Raw genomic sequence first — 26344 nt, 5'->3', positions numbered from 1 at the left:
AGAAAGCTAATTGTTAATACGTTGTGCGAAATCGAAACAGGATATAATTTTTAGTTGTGTGAGTTGTGAACCAAGTAACACAGATTTTTAACTGCTCTACTAAATTCTAATTTTAAATATTTTTATTTGATTCTCAAGTGTAAAGTTATGATTGTGTAATAAGCTGTACCTACCAGCATCATTCTCCTTTATTTGTCTCACTTTTTTATACAACTTACAAGTTATTTTTCAAACAAAATTATCATGGAGTCACTTAAGCACACTCTGTCTGAGATGACTGTCAATTTTAATGCTAAAATGGCAGAATTTGAAAGGAAGCTACTGAACAATGAAACAACCTCTGGTGAGAACACAACAGATTTTAATTTGTTCCGCACATTTGTAACTTCATCTCTCAAGACACTACATGCACAAGTGGAGTTATTGCTTAAAATCTCGGACCAGCAGGAAACTCGCTCTCGTCGCAAGATGCTTCTTTTTCATGGTGTTGCTGAAGAGAAGAAGGAGAACACCGCTGAACTTGTGGCTAAAGTGATCGTTGAGCGCCTTGAACTGCCAGATGTTAATGCGGAGTGCTTTAGTCGTTGCCACCGCTTGGGCCGTTACACAGCCGAGAGAAACAGGCCAATTGTTGTCAAATTTGACCGTGTGCCAGTTAGAGATCGAGTCTGGTTCTCCAAAACTTGTCTTAAAAATTCTGGAATTACTATTTCCGAATTTCTCACCAAAGCGCGGCATGATACCTTTATGTTGGCACGTAAGAAGTTTGGGGTTTCTAACTGTTGGACCCAGGATGGAAACATTATTGTTAGAACCACCGATGGTGTTAGACACCGGGTCACAAGCGCTGATGAGCTCGACGTCATCGTCAGCGATCCACCAGCGGAGGCTTTAAACGTTGCATCCAGTGCTGCTCCAGTGGCAAAGGGCTCAGGTAACACCAGGCCCAAAAGGATCGGACGAAAGTGAGCCCTTGTGACTTTTCTTTATTTTATCGGTATTCAGTACATATATTTTTATTTTCTTTTCTTTTTGTTATAATTGTCATTCTCTGTGTCCCTTTTTTATCTGTTCTGTTGTAAAGTTAGATTACCCCCGTAAGCAATTAAATATTTTATTCACTTCACACTTTTAAAACCTGTCATTCTTTGTTGTGACTTGAGTGACTTTTACTTGTCATTTCTCTAATGTCAAATGTCAGTCATTATAACTGTCAACTGTATTGTCAGTACGTTCCATTTTATGATAATGTTTTTGTTAATGTGTTTCAATTGTGTATACTTGTTTGTTAATTTTATTTTCTTCTTTGTAGCTGGCGGGTATAGGAAAAGTAATTACACTTATTTTTTTTTTTTTATTTTTTTTTTATATACTTATTAATATATATACTTTTTTTTTCCCCTTATTTAATATTATATAATATATTTCTTTCATATTTAAATATATATCTTTTAGTTTATCATTTCATTATCTAATGATAGTGATTGTGATTCCTTTCTAAGCGCTCATAGTTGTGATGATAGTTTTCAGAGTATTGACACCCCACCTCTTGACAAATGTTTGACTTCTACCTTTTCCGATGTTTTAAATAATTTTAACGTTATCCATATCAACGCTCAGAGTATTCCGGCACATTTCACCGATATGCTTGCATCATTTCATTCTAACTCCATTCATGCTATCCTTATTTCCGAGACTTGGCTCAAGCCCTGTCTTTCTTCAACCTCTTACTCCTTACCTGGCTTCAATTTGGTTCGTAACGACCGTACCGGTCGGGTGGGTGGTGGAGTTGCAATATATTTACGTTCTGACTTAGATTTCTCCATTATTAGCACATCTCCACAACCGCCACCTGCTGACGAGGCCGAACACTTGCTAATTGAAGTCAGTATTTCCCGCACCAAACTTCTTTTAGGAGTTTTCTATGTTCCGTCCCTTCTCATTAACTATTTTCCGGCGTTTGAAAAAACGCTAGAGAATGTACGTCCTCTCTATGATCACGTCATATTTATGGGAGACTTCAATACTTGTCTTCTTAAAAATGACAGACGTAGTGACAAGCTTTCAACTATCGTATCTTCTTGTAACCTAAATTTCCTTCCTCTCAATCCTACTCACATCTCTCCTGGTTGTTGTCCTTCTCTCCTAGATTTGATTATTGTTTCCTCCCCTGATCTTGTCTCTAAGCACGGTCAGTGTGCTGCCGATGCTTTCTCCTTCCACGACCTTGTCTTCCTTTCTTACCGTGTGCGTCCTCCCAAAAGAAGGCACAAAGTATTGTTACAGCGCAGTTTTCGAGGTATGGACGTTGAGCGTCTGTGCGATGATGCTCAAAAAATCGACTGGTCTCCTGTCACATCTGCTAACTGTATAGACTCCAAGGTGATTTCCTTTAATTTACTAATAACAAAACTGTACGACACTCATGCGCCAATTAAAGCAGTCAAAATTAAGCATTTTCCAGCTCCATGGTTGACAGATGAACTCAAATCCATTGTTCACAAAAAAAATCTGGCGAAGGCGAAATTCAAAATGAATAACTCGGACTCCAATCGTGAAAAATATAAAGCAATTCGTAATCGCTGCAATACGATGTGTAGAGATGCACAACGACGCCATATTCACAAATCTGTTGAGAGCGGCAACACTGCAGTCACTTGGAAATTTTTAAAAACACTTGGAGTTGGTAAATCGCAGAATAACTCTTTTCCTGTAAATATAAATTTAGATCTCATTAACAAACATTTCTCTACGTCAAAGTCTACTCTGGACAGTAACTCTAAAACTAATACCATTGAATTTCTTTCCACCTTGCAAACTCCTGACTTTCCTCCGTTCATTCTTGTACCTTTCACTGCCAGTGACGTTAAGAAGAATATATTGGCCATCGCTTCGAATGCTCTCGGCTGTGATGGTATTGGCCGTGCTATGATTCTACCCATTCTGGATATTATCCTTCCCATCCTTACCCACATCCTTAATTTCTCCCTATCTTCGAGTTCTTTTCCTCAGGTCTGGAAAGATGCTTTCATCATTCCACTCCCTAAAAAAAATAATCCATCTACTTTTTCCGATTTCCGCCCCATTTCCGTTCTTCCATTCCTATCTAAAGTTCTAGAAAGGCTAGTTCAACAACAGTTGTGCTCCTTTCTTAACTATAATTCCCTTTTAGATCCACTGCAATCAGGGTTTCGGGCGGGTCATAGCACGGTTACTGCGCTCGTCAAAGTTACAGAGGATATTCGTATGGCTATGGACAATAAGCAGCTAACAATCCTTGCTCTCCTTGATTTCTCTAATGCCTTCAACACCGTTGACTTTGATATCCTGTTAGCTCTGCTTAGTTCTCTTAACGTATCTCCTGCGGTGGTTGGTTGGTTTCGAAGTTACTTGCAGGGTCGTCGGCAGCGCGTCCGAGTGGATGAATCTTATTCCTCATGGTGTGATCTTTCTGCTGGCGTCCCTCAAGGCGGCGTGTTGTCACCTCTCCTTTTTAGTATTTTTATTAACTCTATATCTTCTAAACTTTCGTCTCTCTACCATCTGTATGCAGACGATTTGCAAATTTACACCCATTCGGCTTTGGAAAATCTTGAAGAAGCTATTTCTCGCATAAACACTGATCTTCAATCCATTGTCGACTGGACTCACGCTTATGGTCTCAAGTTAAATCCTGAAAAGAGTCAAGTTATTATATTGGGCAGCTCTTATTTACTATCAAAGATTTCTTTTTCGGATTTGGCTCATATTTTGATCGATGGAGTTCCAGTTCCTTATAGTACTTCGGTTAAAAACCTTGGTATTCATATTGATCAAACCCTATCTTGGACCGAACACATCAAAGAAGTAAGTCGTAAAGTTTTTGGCGTTACTTCATCTTTACGTCGACTGCGCAACTTTTTACCCGTTCCTACGAAAATTGTGCTGGCGCAGTCTTTGTTGCTTTCTATCCTTGATTATGGTGATGCATGCTTTCCAGACCTTAATGAGGAGCTACTTAACAAATTAGAACGACTTCAAAATTTTGCTATCAGATTCATCTTTGGCTTGCGCAAATATGATCATATATCAGAATATCGCTCAAAACTCAACTGGCTGCCGATCCGACTTCGCCGGAATACTCACATCCTTTCCCTCCTATACACTATCCTTTTTGATCCTAGATCCCCATCCTACCTCAAAAATAGATTCGTGTTCTTGGGTGCTTCTCATGAACTCGATTTACGCTCCATAGATAACCTTACGCTTCGCATGCCCGCTCACAAAACTCGTTTTTACGATGATTCCTTTACCGTTCAAGCTGTAAGGCTGTGGAACTCGCTCCCTATCAATATCAGGAAAGCTCAAACTATCAGCTCCTTCAAGTTTCTGGTCAAACAACACTTCCTTCACAACTTGTAACGTTTAGATATTTTATCCTTTCTAACATGTCTTAATCTCATCTTGTTCTTCTCTGTCCTTTATGTATATTGTATATAATATTTATATTCTTGTAATCTTAAATACTTTTTTTTTGCACGTTTTATAATACTCCGCTATGCTCCTTCTACTTTCCAACTGTTTTTTCCTCAAACTTTTCCTATATCCCAAGGTTGCCTGGAAGATATCGCTTCTTAGCGATAAGGCCGCCTATATTGTACCGCATCTTATTACTCTGAGTGTTTTTATTATTTTTTGTTATGTGTGTGCAATAAAGTGTTTATTATTATTATTATTATTATTTTACATAATGAATTTGATTTTGAGACATTTAAATAATGGTGACATTTTTAACGCCATCTATGCATTTTTGGTTGAACAATCGTGAGTACTGCTTTGACCAAACATTGCCATTTTGTGATTGCTTTGAAGATAGCTCTATTTTCGTTAAGGACACAATTTGATAATGGTTAATTTTAAACTTGTTACCTAAACATTATAAAAAGGCTTGTATACTGTATAATAATTATTGTCTAATAATAATAAAAAGACATGACGTGTGCGATATCAATTCTAATGCATGCAATGCAATTAAGGTATATATTTTGGTGACAAAGGTAGATCTTAGATTGTAAATACAGGGGAATATATTTTCTGTGTTTTGATCAATGAATTTATCACAAATATAAGATTAACGAAGTCACGTGTTCCAGTTCCAAATTATAGAATTTGGATTAAATTTAATTCCGAATATCAATACGTTTAATCTTACGGTAGTCAGGTATGAAATGATATTCGAAGGAATATGAACGTTAAGCTAGAGCCGGTCTGGTTGCGTCTGATAACACAACAATAGATGTTTGGATACGTGTGATTGACTCAGTCGACTGTTGCGACATGACATAGAATAAGTCAATATTAAACAGATGCATTAAATTATTAATACATAGTATTATACTATCTGTGGCACTCTGTGGTAATAATAGGTTTGTGTTCAAATCCACTAGCGGGTAACTTTCAAGGAGATAATTTCGTGATAAGCTGGTCTAAGTGGAGCCTTAATTACTTAGCTTTCAAATTGATTTAAATAGGTAAATATGACTTTTCATAGCAGTTTTCAGCATCCTATAAAAGTTTATAAGGGCATAATAAAAATATTTGTAAATTTATTTTCATTAAAAAAGCAGTCCAGTTTTTAATACATAGCACCATTTATTCTGATCAATGATATTATTATGAAGCATCGATACGAGTAGGTAAACTTCATTCCTTAGCCTTTCCTGTCGCTATATATCTCCTTTGGTTCACAGCAATCCCTTGACAGGGTAAGCCTACCTGTCATATAATATTGAAGCGAAGCTGTTTTGGTAAGTAACAAGGGCAACTGATATAATCAGAACATGGTTTAAAAATTGATGGCCTATTTATTGATGTCTGAATATGTTGGTTCTATTTTACTTATTTGGCAGCTCATATAGTAAAAAAAAACTATTCAGTAATTTGTAGTTGAACTGACAATAAAATATGATACCATATTCTAGTACGTAATATATCCTATCTCGTTTAGTTTTTTCTTTTATTATCAATTGGTTATCTCTGGTTATTAGGTCTTACATAGTACAAGTAATGTAGTATAAAATATTTATTTATTTCTCACACTGTCACATCTTCTTAATATTCTTTATTCATTCAGACGTCCGGCAATCATGGCTTTTGATTTATGCCTGCATTAGTCAGGTTGATGGAGTATTTCATTTACCTACCTTAACTTCGGTCCAATCAAATTTACGTAGATGTACCAATTAATAGTCTATTAGTAATAAATTTATGAACCAAATACCTACTGCGTCATATTATTTCTTAATTTGAAATCTGTAAAGACAGATTCATCGTCATCATCATCATTATCAGCCTACATTTGTCCACTGCTGGACATAGGCCTCGGTCATGGCACGCCACTGAGCCCGTTCGTTTGCTCGTTGTCGCCAGTTTTGACCAGCAACCCTGCGGATGTCGTCACTCCACCGTGTAGCAGGGCGTCCTACGCTTCGTTTGCCGAGCCGCGGTCTCCAGACATTACATGACTTATTTACATGTAGGACCTAAATTTAAAGGTTCATAGGTAATTGTCATAATATTGGTTCATAATATTGTAGATGCCATTATTGTGTTTGCATCGGAATTTTGTTCAGTTAGAAATGAAGATAAATAATATTATCCGCTATAAAGTAACTACCTCCTCATATCTTATCTGAGAAATAAAACTTAAATGTTTAGGTATCTATAAACCCATCGAGTTGAAGGAAAATTTAAGTTATTATTATGGTTAAATAATAAAGCCGAAATATTAAATTTACTTGGAGTTTTGGAGTTTGCAGTTTGGAATATACAAAATATGCTTTGTTGAAAGATTTTAACTGATTAATAAGTCAACACAGTACGATGAATTGCTCTTTAAAACTCTACGTTTGAGTTTCGTTCGAGTTTTGTTTATCAAGAAACACATTACCTACTCAAATCAATACATTGATTTTTTAAATATTTTACATATATGTATTATGTAAGTATATCCCCTAGTAATTAATATATTTGATGAAACAGAAAGAAATCAATTGAAACTGAATAGAAATAAATAATATTTTAATTGAATTTAATACCTGTACATCATAATCCCTAACTTGTTCTAAAAATATTTTATTTAAAATAACGTTATCGCAGCGCACACCTCGACCCTTGTAAAGGAAAAAGGATTGATAGTCCATGTATAAACGTACGAGTTATCATAATATAAAAACATTTAACTCCCACACGTTTTCAATAACATTTTATTATATTTTTTACATTCAATACATTTGTTGAGTTCTTTTTGTATTTATACATTTTTTACTTTTGTAAATAATTTACAATTTAAATAGTCCTGTTGAACGCATGACATAGGTGATAGACCGGGAGATATTGACACAAAATTTCGAGTCATTTGTAACAGGATGACGGTTCTACAGGGTTCTAATGACAAAAAGAAAAATGATGGTGTGAATGCTGGTACCGGCGGCTTAGTCGCGTGGGCGTTAGTCGAACTCGTCGGAAAATAGCAAAAGTCAAACGATTTGTAACAGTATGGCACTTATAAATTTATAAAGAATAGAAAAAAAAATCTATTTTTTCTATTTTTTCTATTCTTTATAAATTTATATTTATAAAGCATTTGAATGCCATAAAACCAAAAATATAAATTCAGTATGGCACTTATTTTTCCTGTAAGTTTGAGGATCAACGAATATAAATACAAAATTTCAAAGATCTAGGTGTTGGAAATCTTCACTTATATAAATTAATACTAAATTAATTTTTCAAGTATGACAGCACTTTTTCCCCCTACTAGAAGTATGGCAAATATAATAATGGTCACATTTTATCAAATACTCTCCAAAAATCCAAATGCAATACTGGTACAAAAAGTTTGGCGAAATAAAATTTTTTTGCAGATTTTCGGCGGTATGGCGACCATTTGGAATCTTCCGATGGCGATTTTCGTAAATGGCTGCACGACAATGGTTACCTGTGCAAAAGTTAGCCTGATACAAATGGTTGAATAATTGTTTTATTGAAATCAACACATTCGCGTCGGTATGGCGGGCTGTAAGTCACACCGGAAAAGTATGGCATGACACTACCGCCTACTTCTTTTTTATGGGCTATCGGTAAATTCTAAAATTTTTGTGTTACAAATCGTTTGACTTTCGCTATTTTTCCGACGAGTTCGACTAACACCCACGCGACTAAGCCGCCGGTACCAGCGTTCACACCATCATTTTTCTTTTTGTCATTGCGTACTAAGACCCCTGTAGAACCGCCATCCTGTTTCAAATGACTCGAAATTTTGTGTCAATATCTCCCGGTCTATGAGTATATTAATAATTATAAAAATATTCATTTTTACTTCATTCGTATGTAAAAAAATATTATTGTTAGTGGTCTTTTACTATTATACAGGGTTACTTGTAAAACACCAGCAACCTCGCAGGACAAGATAGCTAACATCATAGTAACAACATTTGTTCTACGATTTTTGATAATAATATGTTAGATTTTATTTTCATACAAAAATAAATATTCATTTAATTTTCCGTTTGAATATTATAAACTCTACGCGCATCCCAAAAATTACGTAAACAAGAAGCAAACAGGAGGGGGAGGGGGCGTCGCGTCGTCCTTTCGATAATGAATAGAACATAGACTTACAAATGTTAGGAGAGTACAATAAAAGCTTAAAAAATTTCCTTGATTTCATACATTTCCGGTAACATATACATTATTAGATGAAAAAAAGCTTTTGAATTCGTTTTTAATTTGAAAATAATATCATCCATGGTGCTTTGAGTACAAAGTATAAACTAAAATCATTTAGTTTATACTTTGTACTCAAAGCACCATCTTTGTTTTATACCCTTAAGAATCCTTATCGATTTTAGAGTGATTTTGATTTTTTTCTGTAATTCTTTAGGCGCTCGTTTAACAAAACTAAATTACTAACAATGTGCTATAATATCTTAAATTAAAGATTTATTCAATATCTAAAATAAGTTCGAGACAATTTATTGATTTTCATTGTCCAGTTTGTTTAATAGCCAATAACCTGAGGCGTGTTTCAATTTTTTCCATGCGGGACGTTCGTGTCTTTGTAGTTTACACGGAATTTAAAAGAAAAAGTTTTCTTATAAAATATACAACAATAAAGACACTGAGACATCCTAAAATATGCTCGAGGCAATTTAAGTAATTTTATTCAAAAATTTAAAGAAAATCTAAGTTAAAATAGCCTTACTTTGATGAAATTTTATGTGTATTTGGCGTCGAATTTCTAAAACATACGACAGAGTAAAAAAAAATAAAAAATACACATTAAATTATAGATTTATCCTTAAAAATTTGCAATCAAAAAAATACATATTATATGATTTATGAAAGTAATGGAATAATTTAAAGTTCTCTGGAATTTTCGATTATAATATACGGGAGCGCAAACGCTGTTACGGCAGACCGCGCTCCGCGCTTTAGGGAGTAGGACGTGTTGCGCTGCTCCGTCAGACACAAAATTACTAAAGTACGTTTTTCCCGCGCGTAGTAGTCGGGAAGCCCACGATACTAGATTAGAATTGGTGGAGTAGACGATACCGAGATAATAAGGTCCTATAATGTTTCCACTTTGAGCGCTGCAGCCTTTTCTACTCGACTACACGATGATCGCGTTCAAACGTAAAAATACTAGCTTTCGTCCAGCGCAACTTTGTATAAGGACTCTTAACAAAAATTCTGCAGTAGACTGACTACAGGGGTTGTGCCGAAATTTAGTTCCTCTTATTTGTCCTAGGTGGCTCTATTTTAAAGCATATTTCACTATATCTTTGACATATTTTTAATTAAAGCATAAAATCTGACTGGATTAATCTACTAATATTATTAGTAACAGCTTATAGCAGTATTATTTCCAGTTTGGAAAAAGGACAGCGCCATATCACTTTCCCACTCTAGCAAAAATACTGCTAGATAATACAATGGTCTTGTGACTCATGATAATTATTGTATAAGTATTAAAACAAATATAAATAACTTCATAGCGATAATACATTATTAATACTTCTAATATAAATCTTACTAATATCACAATATTGTCTTACCGTTTTTAATCAACTGACATTTTTTAATAATACTTAATGGTTTTGTCTAGCCATATTAATGTAGGTAATAATTGTCTATACTTTTCCTCAATCGCCAATAAATTACCATAGAACTATTTAATTAAATTATGATTACCTAGCTAACGGGAACAGGAACGTCATATTATAATCAATTACCTTGTTATATATTATTTGGATACATTATGGCACATTAATTTCCGAAAACCAACAGGAAAATGGGAATATAATTAATATATCGTTACAGTTAGTTCATACGCGTCCACCATGTGGTCAAATACAATTTGTGTTATATTATTTATATTTTGTTGTATAGTAAAAGTGAATACAAATCCAGGTAATTCTTATAAATAACTTCCACGTAATATATTATGTTTGGGTAAATTTTAATACTTAATATTTTTTTTTTCTTTTAGCAAACACTGATGAAGAATCGAGTGACTATGTTTTCATAGTGGATGGATCCAAAATAAATGTTGTAAGTCTATTAACACGCTTTCATTAGCTTCACCTGTATGTATGTTTGTATGTCACCAAATTCTTAAGACTCATTTTGTCCCACTTTTAACGGCATATTAATCCAAACTTTGTACACTTAGTATTTTCTAGGGTTTGATTTTACGCGAGTATTATACATTTAGAAATTAAAGACTTTTTAACGGATTTTAAACGCGATTTATTCATTATTTATTTTCCCGACGTTTCGTTTCGGCTAGAAGACACGATCAGCCAATACTGCCAACATCCGGAAAAATACTCCACATACCAACTACGGAGGAATAGGTGGAGGTAGTTTACAAATAACGATTTTTGAATGACCGTCAAGACGTACAACATCTCAGTCTCCCCGTGACCACGCTCGCTGTAAAGTGTTCGAAACGTCGGGAAAATAAATAATGAATAAATCGCGTTTAAAATCCGTTAAAAAGTCTTTAATTTCTTTGTACACTTATCAAGGATAGGTGACAATACCAAAAGTTTACGAGTTTATCTTATTAAAGCGTGTATTTGAGTTGTTTTAACTGTATTTATTTTTATGTCTCTAATATTATAAGCAATGTATAAATTATTATCGTTATATTAAGAGGAGGCTCCCTAACATAATTTCTGGCACTGAGAGACCGGTTAGACCGCTAGGGTGCTAGACGCTAACACAGCCGTAATAAAGTTGAATATCGCGAAGTCTCAATTCTTATTTCGTTTATAACTAAAGTAATAATTGATCTAGAGAAAAAATATCTTGGGATTGGATAGTCACTACATATTATAAAACAAAGTTGCTAAAACAAAGTCTTTGTCCCTATGTCCCTTTGTATGCTTAAATCTTTAAAACTACGCAACGGATTTTGATGCAATTTTTTGTAATAGATAGTGATTCAAGAGGAAGGTTTTAGTATATAATTTATTCGGTTTTAGACAAAGCGGGCGAAGCCGCGGGCGGTAAGCTAGTAAACTATATTTTCTTACTGTTAACATTTATTTTAGACATAAAGTCCAAGTAAATCTTTAAAAAATGTAATATTCCTTGAAAAAGGCATAAATTTAGGGAGCCTCAGCTTAACAAAGTACATACGATAATTAATTTTTATGTGAAAATTATGTTTCAGGTTTCTAGTGGTGCAGGAAAATTAGGTATTTAATCAATTTTATTTAATTTATTTTTATTTGTTGGGAATTTTTGAAATTAGTACGAAAACTGTATTCATTTGACCAATTATTTATCGCTTATACATTGAAAAGAAATACGGTCTATTTATTTTAGATGAGTTTTACCAATACAATTTAATTAATTTTACATTATATGTTGCCCATATTGTATCTATACCTACGCAAAGTGACTGTTTATTTCTACGTTATTGAATAGTACTTGTATACGTAGTATATTATTATTAGTCTGTGATAATACTAAAAAAAATATATAATTACATGAAAGCTTCTTGCTTGTTCTTTGACGCCTCGGTCAAATCGTTAACTTGGTCTTTATAATTTATGCTCCGTATTTAATAATTATTTAGTGCTCTAAAAGTTTGTTTAAGCAAGTTTTCTCTAAAACATTTTTGTAAAATAAACTCTTTGTGAACGAACAAGAACAGTGCAACAAGTATTTAATGTGATTTTAATTAATTTAGTGAGTTAAGTAATTCTTTCGCAAATAACAAAGTGTCGGGTGACGGGTAGTGTCCTGCGGCAGCATCTCCGTGCAAGCGATTACCACACGTAAGTCCTGTGAGCGACCAGCTTGCCGTGCGCTACGACTTACGAGTCGACGCGCGGCAAAGATAAGCTTCCGCAAAACTGACACGGAAGTATATTGTAAAAAAATCGCGGCGTTACAGATTACATAATATTATTAAGTTAATATGAAGTGCTCCGGTTGCCTTAAATCTTTTAAAGATAACATTAACTTCGTCAAATGTTCGTCTGCGGTCTGTGGATAAAAATTTTGTCCATTATGTATTGACGTGAGTGGATTATCCGCAGAACAAAAAACATATGGGAGTGTCCTAACTGCTCTTCGTTGATAATTTGTAACGAGCGCCTTGATAAACTTGAGGAGAAGGTTAATACAAGCGAATCGCGTATCAAGGTATTGGAATGTAACTTTAGGCAGATTGATGACCTGAAAGTCACTATATCCAATCTTCAATGCGAATTAAACCTACAAGCGAAACAATATCTACGCAATGAAATTGAATTAGCCGGTATCCTGGAGACTTCTCACGAAAACCTTCAGCATATTACATTGTTAGCGGCTCGAAAAGTTGGCGTGGAACTAAGCGATGTAGACATAGACTGGGCAATGCGAGTGGGTCCCCGTATTTCGAAGGAGAAGGGCCCTAACAATACCAATAAGCTATCCTGTCCCGTTGTTGTTCGATTTCTTCGCCGTTCGAAGCGCGACGAGATACTGAAAGCCGCAAAATCAATAAAAAAGACATTAGCAGTACAGATTTTAATTTTTTTTTATGTATTAGCGGGCAAACGAGCTGGCGCGTCACCGGATTAATGCGATGATTGGCGCCGCCCATAATCACCCACAAGACCTGTACGGTTGCAGGTGTGTTGCCGGCCTTTTAGGGAAGAGTACGCTCTCTTTTTGAAGTACCCTAAGTCGTATCTGTCCGGAAATGCTGAGCTCGGGAGGTTCCACAGAGGAGTGGTGCGTGGTAGAAAGTTCCTCCTAAATCGCACGGTGGAAGAGCGCCAAGTATTCAGATGTTGAGGGTGATATTTCAACTTGTGGCGAGCAGTTCGATGGTGAAATTCAGCACCCGGTATTGTTCCGAACAGTTCGTCAGAGCATTCGCCGTGGTAGATGCGGTAAAATACCCAGAGAGATGCAACATCTCTACGGAGAGCCAAAGAGTCCAGCCGATCAGTAATACGAGGGTCGTCCACTAATCGTATAGCTCGTCGATGGATTCGGTCAAAAGGAAGGAGCTGATACTTGGGTGCTCCGGCCCAGAGATGGGAACAGTATTCCATGTGCGGCCTGACTTGAGCCTTGTAAAATTGTAGGCGTTGGCCGGATGTGAATTACTGTCCCGCTCTACAGTGCACACCAAGTTTTTGTGAGGCTAGCTTAGCCTTTCCTTCCAGATGACAACGAAACTGGACATCATTCGATATTTCGATTCCAAGTATACTAATTCTGGCTGAGACTCTGGTAGGAATACCCTGAAAAACTGGAGACACGACGAAGGGAGTTTTTTTTTTGGCTGCGAATAACATTGCAATAGACTTAGATTCGTATAAAATAAAATTTAACACTGTTTCCAACCTTGAATCATGCAGAACTTATCTTACAAGTGAATATAATTACAAATTTTTAATTTTTAAATTTTTAAATAAATCCAGTAAGTTCATTAACCAAAACGGTTGAGTTGTGGCTCATGTACGGAGTGCCCTGAGCGTTTCAGTGTCGGAACCTTTAATCGACGATGCAAATTGTTTGCAGCTTGTGCTTGATGAAAAATCCTGCATATTAGGTATTTATCGCTCCCCGTCCTTCAGAAATCCTTCAATATTTCTTGGTTCTTTACACATGCACCTTTCAACATCTGAAGTTGAAAACCTTATTTTACAATTACGAAATGAAAAATCACCTGGCATTGATGGCCTTAATAATTCACTAATTAAGCAGTTTCGGGAATAAATTTTATGTCCTTTAACGTCAATATATAATCGAAGCCTATCACTGGGTATTTTCCCTAATAGCTGGAAGGTTGCTGCAGTTTGCCCAATTTATAAATCAGGAGTTCGTGACAATCCCAATAATTATATGCCGATATCACTTTTAGTCGTTTTTTCGAAAATTCTTGAGAAAATTGTTAACTCCCGCCTTACCAAGTTTCTAGAGTCCAATAATCTTCTATCATCTCGTCAGTTCGGTTTCAGATGTCAAAAAAGTACGTCAGATGCTGTAAGCCTATTGACATCTATAGTATATCTTCACATTTGGACAACAAAAACGCATGTCTCAGTGTTTTTCTCGACCTTGCGAAGGCCATCGACACTGTTTCTATCCCGCTGCTGCTTAGAAAACTTGATAATAAAGGTGTCAGGGGTCATGCATTGCTATGGTTCGAAAGTTATCTCAGAGGGAGACTTCAATGTGTGAAGATTGGAGAGAGTGTTAGTGCCACGAAAGAAGTTAATTACGGTGTTCCACAAGGCAGTATCCTGGATCCCACTGTCTTCATTCTTTACATGGATGATATTCACAACCTCCCCCTGAGCGGTGCTGATATTCTTTGTTATGCGGATGACACTGCTATCACTTTTCACAGTGGCAGTTGGGATGAGGCAGTGTTAGCTGCAAGGCAGGGAATGATACAGGTAAACTCTTGGCTCGAACGTAACTTGTTGACCCTGAATCTAGACAAGACGAATTTAATCTGCTTTCATAAGACTGCTGAGTCCGCCCCATCACTGATCGATTAATAAATGTATCTCCTGACGAATGTGCACCTCAATACATTGAAAGAGTTGAAGTTGCCAAGTACTTAGGGGTTTTGGTGGATCAAAATCTAAGTTTTAAGAATCATATAAATCTTCTGTCTGATCGCGTGCGTAAAATCATTTTTATTATGAAGCAACTCCGCCGATCTGCCGACTTCAAATTACTCAAAACTTTAAATTTCGCGCTATGCCAATCACTAATTACTTACTGCATTGGTTCTTGAGGAGGCGCCGTTAAGTCAAACCTAATTCGTATTGAGAGGGCTCAACGAGCGGTACTAAGTTACAAAAACCTTTTAGATACCCTACTTTTAACCTTTATAAAGACGCCAGTATTCTTACAGTTCGCCAACTTTTTATCCTTGATAAATTAATTATATCTACACACAAATGGGTCATTACCTCTCCCAATTACAAGAATTAAGTATGTGAGAAAGCGTATTTACAAAATACCAAATGTTCGTGTAAATACTTCTTTTACTAAGCGTTTCAATCCATTTGTTGGTAAGTATATTTATTTATATATAGTAAAATTAGCTCCAATTGTAATATTAAAAATTGTACTTCTAAAAAAGCAAAGATCATCGTAACTAACAACCATAATTCTCTAAACTACGTATCAACAGAAAATCTTCTTGCATCATTATTTTTTAATTTTAATTTGAGTATAATCGGCACCTATATTATTTCATATTTATCATATTTATTATATTTATATATACAGTATCTATATAATATATTCATTTATTTTATTTATTTCAACATAATTATATTATATTAATTGTATTAATTAGTATTTTCAGTATTTATTATCCTGTAGTGATAAAATGCTTTTGTACGTGTTATAAGCGTTGATCATACCGAGGACATCCAATTTTGTTTTTTGGTAAAATCGTCTCAGTGCCCACGATACAGGTTTGCCTAGTGTGGGTACTAATAGGTAATCCTTTTTAATAAACATAGATTAAGCCAATATGCGTAAAGCGCGCAACGTCAATCCAAGTGTATCTGTGTAAAACATATTATGGTTTATAACTTTTATAAATAAATATATTTTTTTTTATTTTTCATTTTTTCTTCTGTATGTTTCAGATAAATGTGTACTAAAAGTTGTAAGTAGTACTTGTTTTTATTGTTGTAATAAATTTTACAAAAATAACCTAGTTTCATATATTTTAGCTTTACTTCAAACATGAAAAAGTAAATTTGATTGTTTTAATTTCAATATTTATAGATAAAACTATCTACCTATGTCCTTTCTAGGTTTCAAGCTATATACGTATATAAACCAAATTTGATCCTAATCGGTTCAGTGTCAAGCGTGAATAAGAGACAGACAAACAGTTACTATCGCAAACAACGATTATCGTTAACAATAATTAGGACATTAAAATTATTGTAGCGACTTTTGCAAAAATGTGATTTGTACTACACTTGAAATATTTTTTCAGTATATAAAATGCCAGGCTGATTCAAATTCATTTGAAACAGGTAACTATGAGTTTCATATACAAAAAATGTGTATGTCGTAACATCTATATATTCTCTATAATATAAAAATGAATCGCAAAATGTGTTGGTAAGCGCATAACTCGAGAACAGCTGAACCGATTTCGTTAATTCGTTTTTTATTACATTTCTTGAAGTACGAGGATGATTCTTATGGAGAGAAAACGTAAAAATGTACCACGGGCGAAGCCGGGGCGGACCGCTAGTATATGTATAAAATGAAACCCGTTTTCCTTGGTCACGGCATCACGCATGAACGGGTGGACCGATTTCTATAATTCTTTTATTTATTATATTCCTTCAAGTACGAGGATGGTAAAACGTTAATATGTACCACGGGCGAAGCCGGGGCGGACTGCTAGTAGCTAATATATTTAAATATTGAGTACGTACAAACTTTCTCACATACCGAATTTTTTTTAATCTCAATCATATTTTCTAAATTGGTATGACGTATTTGATTCGAACATATTTTACAAACACATATTTAAGTGTTATAAGCTACAAGTACTTAGTTGTCTTATATGTTTTTTTTTATATTTTTCCAGAAAAAGTAAATAACCCGGAAAGAATTATGCAAGCAATTAAGGGAGATCCAGGAACGAAAGAAGAAAAAGGAGATGTTGGTCTGATAGGAATGCCAGGATATCCAGGTACTAAGGGAGATACGGGGGAAAAAGGAAGTAAGGGTGATATGGGCATTCCAGGAAACGTGACAATATTAGAAATAAAGGGGCAAACTGGTGAAAAAGGAAATAAGGGTGATAAAGGAGAAGAAGGTATAAGGGGAAAAGATGGAGAGAAGGGGGTACCAGGAGAACAAGGGATAAAGGGTGATACAGGAGCTGCTGGGACAAGAGGAGATGTAGGTAGCAAGGGAGAAAAAGGAGAAATAGGTGAAGGCCGTCAGGGATTGGTTGGACAACCAGGACCTAGAGGGGATACCGGGATGGCTGGAAAACCAGGAGTAAGGGGCGAGCCGGGTCCTCTGGGGCCAAAGGGTGATCGAGGGGAAGACGGTAGGATGGGACCTCTGGTACTTAAAGTATGTTTACTTGAATATTGTAATTATATTTCATATTTAATTTTATTTATCAATCAATCAATATGAAAATTAGATTTGAGACTGAAGTTTAATATAATAAAATAAAACAGAATTTTGAGAATCACTTATAGGTGGTTCACCAAAAGTTACACTTAGTACTCTAGTAGATATCGCTTTATGTCATACGGCCAGGAGTTTTCCTTCATTCAATTCAAAATTTATTTTTATTACTTTTTCATTTGATTTAGTTTCATAAGGTCTAACTTAAATTTTCGTCCAAAGGGTGAAAAAGGAGAACCAGGAGTCTACAATAGAGAGAGTAAGTTAGCCTATTTTTTATTATAGTACAGTCCCAATTATAACTTAGCTTAGCTTATTATAAAACATATAGCTACTTTTATCACCTTTCTAATGAACCATAAATAATGAAAATCGAGCAGTAAACAACGAAACTACAGCCTATTAATTGAGCGTCGGTAAAAAATTAGCCCTTTTTGGTATGAATCATCTTGAAATTATCTTTAAATATAATAAAATCTTACGAAATTTAAATCTGTACATTGAATATTTGTTTAAAAGAATACTTGGGGTGTGATCTACAATATATACCGAAGACAAAATTATAGTTTTTAGAATTTTTGTCTGTTTGTCTTTATGTCTGTCCGGGCAAAACTCAAAAAGTACTGTATGGATTTACTTCAAATTTGGAACAGAGATAGCTTGAGACATGAGGAAGGTTAAAAGGTTCGTTTTATCCCAGACATTCCATGGAAACGGGAACTATGCGTGTGTTTCTTTGACTATGCGGGCGAAGCCGCTGGCGGAAAGCTGTGTAAAATAATATAATTCTGAATAAAATTTAGTTACGTCAATTTTATTTATTTTAATTTCCTGATATGTGAGCAGAAACGTATTACATAGATAGTATTTTCAGTGTTTTTTTCTAATGTGATCAGCATAATAAATAGCATAGGACAGTGCAATTTACTTGGATTAAGTTAAGATTAATTACAAGATTAATAATAATGGTTTTTAGTAAACTCAATACAAGGCTAAAATTTAATAAAAAACGTTTTTATCTAATAATTATCATCGTCATTATTTTGATCAATATCTTCTACATAATAAGACTGGTTAAAACATTTGTATCGGACGTGGCATACCGCATATCCCTTCCAAGCACTTTTGTTTCATGTCACTACATACACCACGGGATGAACAGCAACCAGCTTTACATTGTCATCAACTGACTTTACTGATGAAGTATCGGTCTAATTTGGCGCTACCCACGCTCAATTAATAGGCTGTAGTTTCGTTGTTTACTGCTCAATTGTCATTATTGAAGGTTCATTAGAAAGGTGATAAAAGTAGCTATATGTTTTATAATAACCTAATTTTTAATAATTCTAATGGTTACCGAGATTTTTACATTAAAAAAATATATATATTTCATAAAATGTTGATTTTTGAAAATATTTCAGTTGGTACTAGTTTTACATTAATGAATTTTAGGAATCAAATAATGTTTATTTAATTATCTTTCAATTGACACCCTTTTTAAGTAAATCGGTCCAGTAGTTATTATCTAGATATACCGCACAATAGAACGGCCCGACGGCCACCTTTGCTACGTCATAGCTCCCCCCTCCATACCCCTAGGAAATGACAACTGCACTTTTTGTGTTCAGAAAAACATGCCGATTAAGTGGATATCAGTAGTCCGTATGACGAAGGTGAGTCCCATGAAAATCGTTATTTGAAGATTTTTTTACAAATGGGTCTCACACTATTATAATATTACTTATTAATTAATACTTTTTGCTAACAACAAAAACATTTCAGGTAATACAGGGTCAGAGGCAGCATACAAACTTCCTGGAACTTGGTCGAATCCAGCTAAAACATGCATTGATATTGACTCACGAGATAGTGGTATGCATTTATTGTTTTCTTTTTTCTGTGACACATATAATATTTTATATTACCTATCTACTATAATAGATAGGGAGGCGAGGTAGCTAAATGGCTTAATTCAACGGCGTCGTCGAGACTTATCAAAATCGAAAGAGAAAATAATTTCGAAAAGAAAAGCTTCTATGGTAAAAACCATTTTAGCGGTGGGTTTGGCGTGTACGGATTTTCAAAAATGTAAAAAAAAAAACAGTTACTTGGGCATTCTCGAGCGCGTCAGATATTCATACTACGTATGCCCCAAGTGCCTCTGATAACAACGGTATACTAATCTGCCGGTTTGCGTGGTGGGGCTAGGCATATAAACTCGTCAAAAATGCACAAAAAAAAATTTACTCGAGCGCGTCAGATATTCGGAAGGGGTGTTAAGTAGGCCCCAAGGAAGCTCCCCTTAAAAAAACTGACGATTACGGCGTGACGTTACGATGAATTTTTGAAAATGTAGAAAAAAAAGTCCTTTTGAAATACTCGAGCGCGTCAGATTTTCATAGGGGAGGTTTATCTCGGTATCCTGAAAGCATATTTTCTTAATCTGACAAAAATGTTGGTGGGTTCTCTTAATCTGACCGAAAAAGGTTTGTAGGTTTCTTTTATTTAATCATCGTTAATTCATATCAATTTTTCATAACACCCTAAGTTTTCGAGATAAACTCAAAAAACCGGGAGTTTGAGTTTTTATGATGCTTCAAGTAAAACAAGTTTTAACTTTGGACAAAAATGAAAAGAGACCTTTTTTTGTAAAATAAAATTACCTTTTTTGTTTATTTAAACTTTTTTTTTTGGAAAAAGTAAAGTTCGCGACTTATATGCTGCAACGCGTTTTTCGGAAGACGAAATGGCTCCTCCAGACTTCTGGTCATGCGGAAACCGGCAGATTTTGTATTTTTAGTAAGTTTTAGATTATAATCTTCAAAATAAAAAAAATAAAAAAAATGCGCTCGAGAATGCCGGATTAACTTTTTTTTTTACAAGTTCGCGACCCTATAACTCGGCGGCGTCAAAGACTTATGGTCAGATTAGTTAAATTTAGTCTTAAAACACTAAAATCAACCCCCAATATCTTAATCTGACGCGCTCGAGTATTTCAGACTATCGATTTTTTTTACTAATCTGATCGTCTATCCTAGGCGCGCGTCACTACATATAGAGCTAAATAGTTAACAAGGTTGTTCTATTAGGTCTAAGGTATTAAACTGCCACGCTCGAGTATTACAGAAAATTCCCCTATTCGCCTCCCTATCTATAAGTAAAAAGATGCAAATTGGTTACCAACATAACATTAGATCTTAAAAACGGTACATAATATGTATTTCACGACTAAACGTCAAAGTGAGATCGCATGATTCAAATGAAATGAAGCTATTTAGACACATCTTGAGGTGGAACTTGTAGAGCGCTTAAAACCTATTTGCACCGTTTTACTTATTATTACATAAAGGGTTGTATTTTTACGGTACGAGAAATATAATATCTGAGTTCCTTTTTAAACTGACATCAAAAAAAGGACAAAGTTCTCAGGTCGAATGTATTTTTTTGGGTTTGTTAGGTACTTTCTATTGGGTTAACCCATATTATGATGATTCTTTTATATTTGATTGCTAGTGCCTTCCATTGGTTTCATTTGAATTTTGTATAGTTCTGACAATTTCAAGGCAGATTAGAATTTTGGTTAAAGAAGGGTTAATACTTAGGGAATATTTGTCTTCATAGGACTAGGCTATTTTGCAAGCCGGATATTTTGTGAAGGGGTGGTTAAAAAAAATTCAAAATTCTTTATTTGGAAAATAATAACAAATTGTACATAAACTTCAATTACGATGACATCTGTAAAAGCATAAGAGCTGTGACACGGATGCCAACGCCCACCTCCATACATGAAAATATAAGGTTAGATGTGTATATATTATATTTTTAGAAATTACACGCGAGGCCGGGTTAAATATTAGTTTGAATGTAATAAGAATGTACTGCGATTCTACACAGCTACCTAATTGATGTAGGTAGTTGATAACAAATCGCAGCGAGTCAACGACTATTAGTAAAGTGAGGGTAGTTGGGTCAAACGTCGTATAACACTTTGTGCGTGAACTTGTCCATTCAAAGAGACAAGTTTACGCATAGAGTGCCTCATCAACTGATAATAATGAGTATATTTTTAATATTTACTAACATTAGTTATTAAGTCTCGTACTAACATAAATGGATCTGTGTAATCTAATTGTTTAAATAAATAAATAAATAAAATAAATAAACAACGTCCGAGCCCCTAGGCACGATTCGTACGAATGCGCCACGAGTCAAAGGAAAGCGGCAATTTATTGTATTCGGCAGCTAAGCATGTTCGGACAGGAAACAGTGACAACTATATTGACAACTATTTATCCACAAAAATATTAAATCAAAAGTTACGTCTAACAATATTATAACGTGTATTGTGTTTGGTTTAATTGATATAATTTTATAATACCTCCTCTATGTTTTACTCTTTCAGGTATTTATACAATAAATCCTGCGAATCAGTTTGATATCAAATGCGATTTCAAGAATAATCGCGCGTGTCTTATAAACGATCCAAAGAGAAAGAGCGAAAAATTTGAATTTTTAGAGGAACCCTTTTTACTAAGCGCAGTTGGTTTTGAAGTAAATACATTCTATAGTGTGAGTATTTACTAGAATATGTAGTATATTATGATTTATAGAAAAACTAGCGGTCCGCCCCGGCTTCGCCCGTGGTACATATTTCGCAATAAAAAGTAGCCTATGTCCTTTCTCCGGTATCAAAATATCTCCATACCAAATTTCATGCAAATTGGTTCAGTAGTTTAGGCGTGATTGAGTAACAGACAGACAGACAGAGTTACTTTCGCATTTATAATATTAGTATGGATATTTGGTCACTGTAATATAGTTCCAGCAAAATAACTCAACTCTTATTCTATTAATTAAGTACTTACGTATTAAAAAGACACCATTGTCTACTCACACATCAGCAAAGTTATTTGTTCCCAGTATCTATTCAAATTCAGATATAATCCAGAATATTATTTTTATTTTAGTTAACACTATCCCAACTAGCATACCTAAATTCTTGGACTGCAGGTGGCTATGAGAAGATTAGAATACACTGTGAGGATACCATAGTATATTCAGAAGAAAGTCCAGATAAATCTATACAGTTGCTACTATGGAATGATAATTTGATAGGTCCAAACCCGTCTCCCCACACTCCAGTATATTATAAAGTTACCAAAGATTTGTGCAAGGTATGTATTGAAATCAAGAACATTCGAGTGTATACAGGGTGTAATCGTTAAGTGTGCACAAGCGATTATTTCGTAACTATTGCAGATACCAAAAAACTTTAAACTGATATCGAAAGTACTTAACCTAATGAGTAAAATGGCCATAGTAAATTTTTAAAAATAAAACGAGAAATATCCAAAAATGTTACATTAAACGCTCCCATACATTTTATTTCCCATACATTTTGTATTCATAGCAGATTTTCGAAGTGATGTCCACATTGTGCAATACAATGAGGAGCTCTATTTACAGTTTCTAAATGAACTTCCCTTCAAATTTGCGAAGTAATTAAAGCAGAAAACCAAAAAAAGAAAGAAAAAGCTAAAATCTTTCATACTTTCTACTAGGTTGATCCAATAGTAATGATAATTGGGTATTTCCTGTGCACATAAAAATATAAAATAAATGTTTTTTGCTTGCTCATGTATTCACTAAGTAATCACAAAAAAATCATATCAACAGTTCACGTTTCCAATTATTTACATTAATTTGAATGTGAACCGTGCGTGTCAGAATGTTTCCCGACAAAAAGAAGAAACAACGATTCGACATGTAGAGGGTAAATTTCTAAATTTTTAATGATATCAGGATAATTTTTTGTCACGTTTTGTGATCATGGACGTTACCCGAGTTCACCATGTTTATGCTGAAACCAAAAAACAATCAATGTCCTGGATGCGAGCTTCCAAAGTGACAATGAAGAAATTCAAAGTGAAAATCAGTAGGTTAGATTAAAGCGGTAGTTTTTTGGGACGCTGAAGGAATAATTATTATGGTGGAATATTTTAAAAAGTTAGCCACTTTATTGGGCTCTTACTAAACAGACCAAATTAAAAGATTGCGGTAGGTTAGTAAGGAAAATAGATATGGCAAACTGCGGACCTGAACGCTGTTTCACCAAGACAACGCACCAGATCACAAAGCGTCAGTTGCGATGGCTGCCATTCAAAAATTGGCATTCCAAATGCTTGAACACCTACCCTATTTTTTAAATCTAGCTCCTATTTACTTTTATCTCTTTCCTTGGCACAAGAAACACTTTCTTAGCAATAAATTATTTTAAGACGACAGCGAAGTGATGGCCGCGTGGAGGAGTTTTTGTGGATGAAGTCAAAGTTTTTTTTTTTAAGTTTAGGAAAAAAAATATTTAAGTATATTTTCTAGTTAGAAGACTATCTAGAGAACTACATAATTATTATAACTGTAATGACCTTGTTTAATATTGATTATCATTACTTTTGGATCAACCCATGTACATGGGATATTCGTATCTCATACTAAATGTATGGGAGGGTTTCAAGTTAATTTTTTAGATATTTCTCGTTTTATTTTTAAAAATTTATTATGGCCATTTTACTCATTAGGTTAAATACTTTCGATATCAGTTTAAAGTTTTTTGATATCTTTAATAGTTACGGAATAATCGCCTGTGCACACTTAACGATTACACCCTGTATACCCATAATATTTCTTATGATTTTCTTGAGCTGAAAGTACTATTTTACTTTTTTAGTGTTAGCGGAAGATTTATAAGGCACTAGCTTACCGCCCGCGGCTTTGCCCGCGTTTTCAAAGAAAAACCCGTTCCTGTAGGATTTCCAGGATTAAACCTATTTTACCTACCCCTTTCTCGGGAATCAAAATATCTCTATACCAAATTTCATGCAAATTGGTTCAGTAGTTAAGGCGTGATTGAGTAACAGACAGACAGACAGAGTTACTTTCGCATTTATAATATTAGTACAATACTCCAAACTTAATAATGCGCATGCATATCTTCGCTAATTGTCGTATTTCCGAAGACACTCGAATCATTGAATCGTAAGAGCCCTAAACAACGCACTTGCATTTTACACCTTGTTCAAAAGAAATACAAGTCAATTCACGGTCATACACAATCAAAAACAAATAGGTAGGTGACGGTAGCCTGTCAGTCAAAAAACTCAAAAATACGTCAGTCGTCTTTAAATAGTGGTGGTGATAGCACGTGTTCTCTCTGTGTGGAATTATATAGAGCTGCTATTACATACCCTTCTTGCCTCTCGGTTTTGTTTTTAAAGGTGAATTGAATTAATCGATGAAATGATTTACACAGGTGATGGCAGTAGGGAAAGTGAAAATGAAGAAGAGCATAATGAAAGTTCCGATTTATCTAAAATGTCAGAAATATAGATAATCCCTGATTTTGATTGTTTTTATTTTTATTTTTTTGTAATTATTGTCATAATATTGAAGAATGATCACTGTAAATACTTTTGAACTGATATTTTAATGATTAGATTTATATGGTTTAAATATAAACCTGTGTTTGAAAACCATATTTTATACAATATAAATTTTGTGTTATTTTAAACTTCTTTTCTTCCATCATTACACCAGCTTCAGTAAGACACTTTAAAAGTACATACTATAAAATTTTTCAAGTAAATCAATCCAACAAAGATATATTCGCAATCGTGGGGTTATACTCCCTAATTTACTTACAAGGAATTATCGAAACAAAATCATTACTTACAAATACATATTAATCTCTTTTAGCACAAAACATATAATTTGACTAAATTATGCATGAAGAAAATGCATTTAACCACTCTATATAGATATCATCTTCGGACGCTCCGGGAATATGACAGTTGCCGAACAGTGACGAAGATTTCTATGCGCATTATTACTTTTGGACTACTGTATGGATAGTATGGATTAATGAATAATATCCACATACCTATTAATTGTTACTTTCCTCTAACCGAAAATTACAATGATCAATCATCTCAGAGATAAAGATGATTTTGATCTTTGAAAAAAAAAACTGTAGAGATGACTCCACAGTTAAGTGAAACTTTTTTTAGGCGCATAGAGAGTAAAATTTCAAGGTCGCGTCATGGGCAATACCGTCACGTCATGGAGTAAGGTGACGATTTTGTTATCTTTGAATCTTGCCAAAGAAGTTTCACTTCTAACACGTGTCCTCGTCGCACGCGCTCTTTTTTATCTAGTAACACTAGGAGTCCTTAATTTTAAATTTAATATGGTTTAGTTGCGATTACAGATATATTTATTTAGTTTTATTATCCTCATTTCAGAAGGAAGAAAAGTATACGGAATTAGAAGTGTCATCAGTGACGAGTACGCGCTTACCAATTGTAGATTTTTACATCAGAGACAGTATAAAATTTGCTAAAATATCTGTAGAGCTGTTGGAACTTTGTTTTAACTTTGAACTTCCACCTGAATAAAGCTAATTGTTCATACGTTGTGCGAAATCGAAACAGGATATAATTTTTAAGAAATGTTAGAGTATGTCTGTATCGATTGTTGCTTAAATATTATAGTTGTAAATTGAAATAAGTTGTTCTTATTTTAGTGAAATGAAATTCATACCTAGCTAATGATATTTCTTTATGATTTAGTGAAGGTTTGTATATGTTTACGTACTAGA

At 34.4% G+C, this 26344-nt stretch overlaps 1 protein-coding gene across 1 annotated transcript; it reads left to right on the top strand.

The window, feature by feature from the left end:
* Positions 1-297: 297 nt before the first annotated feature.
* Positions 298-26169, top strand: LOC123695212. The gene is made up of 13 exons (XM_045640981.1): positions 298-934; positions 3173-3373; positions 10363-10452; positions 10532-10593; positions 11723-11747; positions 16170-16189; positions 16529-16568; positions 17135-17631; positions 17914-17950; positions 19474-19563; positions 22094-22260; positions 22659-22865; positions 25989-26169. Exons 1-13 carry the CDS (start codon positions 298-300, stop codon positions 26139-26141), a joined length of 2226 nt encoding a protein of 741 aa, XP_045496937.1. The 3' UTR covers positions 26142-26169.
* The last annotated feature ends 175 nt before the right edge of the window (positions 26170-26344 follow it).

The sequence above is a fragment of the Colias croceus genome, chromosome 10 (assembly GCF_905220415.1).
Source record: "Colias croceus chromosome 10, ilColCroc2.1".
Classification (NCBI taxonomy): domain Eukaryota; kingdom Metazoa; phylum Arthropoda; class Insecta; order Lepidoptera; family Pieridae; genus Colias; species Colias croceus.
Note: the sequence above shows the minus strand (reverse complement) of the source record. Positions and strands in the feature narration are given on the sequence as shown.